At 41.0% G+C, this 6,176-nt stretch overlaps 2 protein-coding genes across 2 annotated transcripts; both read right to left on the bottom strand.

Moving 5' to 3' along the window:
• Positions 1–249: 249 nt before the first annotated feature.
• Positions 250–963, bottom strand: LOC137942845 (protein disulfide-isomerase-like). The gene has a single exon (XM_068788579.1). It carries the CDS (start codon positions 961–963, stop codon positions 250–252), a length of 714 nt encoding a protein of 237 aa, XP_068644680.1.
• On the bottom strand, positions 913–2,898 carry LOC137941096 (uncharacterized). The gene has a single exon (XM_068786353.1). It carries the CDS (start codon positions 2,663–2,665, stop codon positions 1,007–1,009), a length of 1,659 nt encoding a protein of 552 aa, XP_068642454.1. The 5' UTR covers positions 2,666–2,898; the 3' UTR covers positions 913–1,006.
• Positions 2,899–6,176: the final 3,278 nt, after the last annotated feature.

Raw genomic sequence — 6,176 nt, forward strand, 5'->3', positions numbered from 1 at the left:
TTTTTGAGGAAAACCCTAACCTTGAGATCAAGAAGGTGATCTCAAGCCTGTTTACGCTAGATTTAACCTAATTCTCAATGCTTCTCTTTCTCACTACTCTTACCCCTTAAATAGGGTTCACCCTGTTAGGGTTTAATATAAAATATTACAAAAATACTTCTATAAATAAAATATTCCCAAAAATACCCCTGTGGCATAAACTGAAATAAAATAAAGTAAATTAAAAAAATAATAATAATGTTATTGTGTTCATAACATTACACCCCCTGGAAGAATGAGTTTGTCCTCAAGCTCGAAAGTAGGGTCTGTGGCAGCAGCTTGTTCTACAGCCAGATCTCTATTTGTCAGAATGAAGTAAAAAATATCTTCCGCTGATTTGTTCCACATGTACTGTGATATTTTGCCATTGGAGGACAAGAAGTTCAAAGTAGGGTAGCCCTTCACACCAAATGTACCAGTTGGGATATCATTTGCAGTGGCATCAATTTTGGCACTAACAACATCCTTGTCATTTTGAAAGGAGACAACCACTTCATCCAGTATAGGTAGTAGTTTCTGATAATGCCCACACCATGGTGCAGAAAAATCCAACAAAACATTGTGCCCAGAGTTTAGAACCATCTCTTGGAGGCTAGCAGCAACAACAACCTGGACTGATGCACTATTAAATTCTGGAATAGGCGCTGATATGCTGAACGGCTCAAGTTTACCTTCTATGTATGCTGTCAACCAAGAAGCAATGTGGTCATGCTCCAACTTTGCTTTGAGGAATTTCTGACCCTCTTCATGTTGTATGATAATGAGAGGCACCTGGGCCTCCTTAAGGCCAAAATACTGGAAGGCACCTTGGGCTGCTGCAACCTCACCTAAAAGAAAGCCTATGCCATCACCTTCAGCTAAAACTGGGAAGTTTTCATATTCTGCACCTGTGAAGTCAGGAAAAATCCCAACAATAGTGATCATTACCTCATCGATGATGTCATCGGCATGTTCTGCAGATTTAATTTCAGTTGCTGCAAGACCCACTTGTTTCTTGAGAGAGGCTAATCCCATCAGAATCCCTGGGACCTTTGGAATCATCAATAGTCTTCCCTCCATTGCGCAGAATCTTAAGTGAGGGAAAACCCTTCACATCATATAGACGTGCAAGCTCTTTGTTTGTCTCTTCATTGGCATCAACCTTAGCGAGATCAATTGGAGGGTCATGGCTGCTCAATATAGATGCAGCTTTCTCATACTCAGGAGCAAGATTCTTACAATGCCCCCCATTGGGAAAGTTGCACGGCCTACCCATTTCACCGCCTGTAATGTGCTTGTAAACTCCAGTTTTGTAGTGTACGAAGTCCTCATATACAGTAAAAGCGACCTCCACAGGACCATTGACATAACCCTCAACCATGAGGTCTGCAGGAGCTGAACTGAATCTGTAGGCCTCAATACAGTAGTGCTTAGATTCTTGCCAGAGCATGTCCTTCACAATACACCTCTTTGCACACTTAGGGGTGGAATACACGGGGTCACAACTCGGATGTCCACAATCAATGTCATCACAATAAGGGTCACTCTCTTCGTTAACAACTCCATTCTGAACAAAGTACTGCCATGCACGATAAGGATAGCCCCCATCACAACCATATCCACACCTAAAACCACAGCATGCTAACGCATCGTTCACAAATAGGGAAATGCTCACAGTAAGATGGACGCAACATCGATCTGATAGCGATTCTACGACACCAAATGCCCAACAAGAGCCACAGTGTCCCTGAGCATCAATCATACACTCCTCAAATTTTGCAGCAAAATCTGAGCAGAATCTGACTATCATGACATTAAACCATCCATCCAATTCCATTTCCCTTGCTGAATTCATCTTCTGATAGTTCCAAGGGAGTGAATGGTTATTCTGGAGCAAGACAATTCCTTCGCTAGCAGCCTTAGCAGCAAGCTCGATATGATCTATGGGGCAAACATCCTCTTGCCCAAGGGAATCGTAACCATCAAGGCTTCCATCAAAGAAACCAAGCCTCATTAGAACAACATAGAGATTTCTCAAGGCCTTGTCCACTTCTGTTTCCCGGACTCTGCCGTTCTGGACAGCAGGGAAGGCGTAGTTGGTGTAATAAATGCCACAATCCAGATCCAAATCAGCTTCTAAGGTTTGTGCTACTGCATCTTCTGGTTCATCATTCAGCCAGTTGTGACCATGGTGCATGACTTCAAGTGAATCACAGTCGGCAACAATGTATCCAGGAAGAGCCCATTCTCCTCTAACGGTTGCAGATAAGAGCCTGTTATCAGCACAAGAGGGAACACTATTGATGTGATTATAAGAACACATAACACCACTCGGATCTCCATCCTTCACACATATTTCCAATGGATCCTTGAATATCTCCTGCAAGGCTTGGGCTGTTACCCTGGCATCTCCCTTCGCTCCCATCTCCCTTGCTGAGTTCTTCAGAGCCTTCCCAAAATCCCCCTCCTTGTCATCAATGTTTTGTTCATGAAGGCCCTCAACGGTAAGAGCAGCAGACAATTCATCCATGAAATTAAACACAAGGTTGCTAATTGAATGATGGACAAGAACACTGCTGCTGGTCTCAACAGGAGAAGAAGAAATCGACATCCAAATTTTTTTTGCCATCGTTCCCGGCATCCCCATAAAATTTCCCTCTCGAAATTCATACACACCAGCTGTAAGTTTTCCAAGACGATGTCGGATGTGTTTCTCTGTTTCCCGGAACAGAAACTCACCCGGCAAAAAATTTGAAATTGAAGTTCATGGCCGAACAACATACAGGGGATCCAGAAAATTAAATCCCACAACTGCAATTCGAAGATCCACATCCGCACAGGTATTGTGCTCATCCACAGAAAAACAAAGCCCCTCAAATTTTTTTTTCCGATAACCCCCCCCCCCCAAATTTGGAACAAGGATTTGCTCTATTCTGCCGAGAGGTGGATTGCGAGTGGGAGGTGGTGGTCGGAAGTTGAATCTCACCGGAGTTGTGTCCGATGGAGCCTCCTCCATGTCCGGTGGCAAAGGGCAGCCCTCTGGGTGTTTTCCGAGACCGAGGGCTCTCAGAAACACCTCCTTGTCGGATGAATCACTTCTACTGGCCGTGAGGAGGGGTTTGTTGAGGATGAACCAAAATCAACCCTTACCGACGGGTTTGTGGTCGCATACCCCTCCGATTTCTGATTTCCAGGTCCTTCTTGGCGTCTGCCTCTTCTGTAGGGACGTCGGCCGGTAAAGAAGACAAAATCTTTGAATTTTTTGGCCATTGGCCGTTCTGCCCGTCTAGATAGCTTCTGCTACCTCTTGTGCGCATATTTCATGGACGGATATTTGAGGTCGTGTGACCTTTCTGCGGGAGCCAGTTGCTTCCTCGCAAGAAATTTTTTCACGTAGGCTGCACGCTGTTATTGTATTTTTTTCTCTTCAATGCTGATCCAACGCATTTCTCTAATTTCTTTGTGCATCACCATCCATTCTTCTAGGGATATTTCTCTAAGCATCGCCATCTATTCTTCTGAGGAATAACCTATTGTGTTCCAGCTCTGATACCAGTTGTTACGGTCACGAATCTGACACAAGGATTCTTTGGAGTCTTTGGAAGGATCTGGGATCTGCCACGGGTTACGGGTTTCCATGCATTACTGTAGGGATAGTAGGAAGACGAAGATCAATGGAGGATATGAGAATACGTGGGTTTTTGAGGAAAACCCTAACCTTGAGATCAAGAAGGTGATCTCAAGCCTGTTTACGCTAGATTTAACCTAATTCCCAGTGCTTGACTTTCTCATTACTCTTACCCCTTAAATAGGGTTCACCCTGTCAGGGTTTAATATAAAATATTACAAAAATATCCCTGTAAATAAAATATTCCCCAAAATACCCCTGTGGCCTAAACTGAAATAAAATAAAATAAATTAAATAAAAAAATAAAATAATAATGTTATTGTGTTCATAATATGAAGTGATGAAAATTGTTAAAAGACACCCACATATGTAGGGGTGGCATGACTAGTAAATAAGGAGAACTTTCATAGAGATGACATAGAATTGTAATTATGCAAGCAAGTGTATGTCCTCTTATATCTTTTTTCTTTTGAATCATGTAGCCCTAAGGGCATTATAGTCATTGAAGACACCTTCCCAAGACTATGAATACAAACTCAAGGCATGGGGTAGAGCATTAAAGCCTCTTCCTCTTGGCACAAATTCATCCATACATGTCTCTCTCTTTTCTTCCTCTTTCTCTCCCTTGGTTTCTTCTCTCCTCTCTCCAAAGAGCTAGAGTTCTTCTCTTCTCTCCTTCCCTTGAGATTTATTGTGTTTATGTGTTGTCCCTAGAAATAAAAAAAAATGACGGATGCCCTAATTTGTTGTGCCATTGTTGTGCCATCGTTGTGCCTCTATCTGAGAAATAGAAGTCGTAATCTCTTGAGACACATTTAGGTAATAGTGACCCCCATTTTATAGCCTCCACCAATCATCTGCTTCATTGCCAAATCCTGAAAAACACAAGAATAAGGGGAAAAATTAATAGAACTATTAAATTTATTGGTTAACTGTCTTATAGACAATAAATTTAATGAAAATTGAGGAAAAATAAGACATCATTAATATGAAGTGTGAGAGTAGTAGAGGAGGATCCCATCTCAAGGACCTTGGTTTGCAATCCAATCCATTTGCTATGGTAACAGATTTATCTGGTAGACATGGAGACCAAAAATGTAAAAGACTGTTATTACCTGTGAGATGCTTGGAAGCCCCAGAGTCAATTATCCAAGATGAAGAAGAGGAAGTGGCAACAATCATACCTGAGACAATAGTAGCAACAATAGTAGTGGAGGAAGATGTGGTTGTTACCTTCAAAGTTTTCAACCTCTGCAATAGCTCAAAATCATCATCTGAGACTATTATGTTCTTTTTGTGACTCGATTTTTTCTAGTATTATTAACTGAGGCCTGATTAGCAATAACACATTCTGGTTTGCCATAAATTTTCCAACAAGAATCAAGGAGATGATTTAATCCTCCACAATAAGTACACAATCGGTTATCAATCCTTGAGGAGCTTGAACTAACTCTACCACCTCTAGAATTTTTACCGTGACCTCTTTTGGTTGAATTTGTACCCCTATTACCAAAATACATAGTTGAAGATATCTCAACCTGAGGTGTAGAAGAGGGGTCTAGAATGCAAAGCAATGTGTCACTTATATCATCAAAATTATAGAACCGAGAAGTTTTTATTTAGCCACCTCTAAGTATGGTTTAATATTAACCAAACAAATGGCAACTACTAAGGCTTCCCACTATTTTTACTGAACAGAGAGATCAATAGAGTAAGGCTGAGAAATTTTCCACTCCTAAATAAGCCCTCTAAATTGAGCCAAGTACTCGTACAAATTCTTGCCTTCTTTTGTATTAGACATTCTGAAAGACATCATTTGATTTTTGCAAGTTATCGGTACTAGAATAAAATTTGGCACAAGTGTCCCATATTTGCTTCGTTGTTTCAAGGTGGAAAAAATTATTTGCCACATGTTCTTCCATACTGCTGGAAGATGGGAGGACTACCATTTTATACAAAAAGATTCTATACATCATTTGCAGCAAGTTGGCAGTTCATGATGTTCTCTCACCTCCGGCTTGAGGGGGAGTATTAGAAGATGGGTTCCAACCCACATGACCAAGGGAGGCCCACATATCTAAGAGTATTATAAGATGGGCCATATGACCAAGGAAGGCCCACAAGATGGCCCAAGCACATAAGAAGTAGGACCCACCATGATTACTACGAGCTAACATCCTTATCACATAAGTTGGAAGATCAAGAACGACTCACAAAGATAACCACAAGCTTGTTGGAAGATCAAGACAGACTCACAAAGATAACCACGAGCTGACATCTTTATCTTATGGTCATGTCATAGAAGAGTTCTAGTTTGAATTATGTTTGTCATCTATTTATATTGAGTTATGTAATTATGCTAAGGCTTATCCTTAAGTGTTAGAGTTTGGGTGTAATTGGGACAAAGGTAGTTTTATTGTAATTGGACTCTACTACCTTCCTTTGTTATAAATAGAGGTTCATGTACTCTGATTAATATAAGTTAATGAAGTCAATGAAGTATTTTTCGTTTACATAAATTCAACATGGT

Source organism: Aristolochia californica, unplaced genomic scaffold, assembly GCF_029961685.1.
Source record: "Aristolochia californica isolate CCGP_79_NKW_82.1479 unplaced genomic scaffold, dmAriCali1.0.hap1 SCAF_10, whole genome shotgun sequence".
Classification (NCBI taxonomy): Eukaryota; Viridiplantae; Streptophyta; class Magnoliopsida; order Piperales; family Aristolochiaceae; genus Aristolochia; species Aristolochia californica.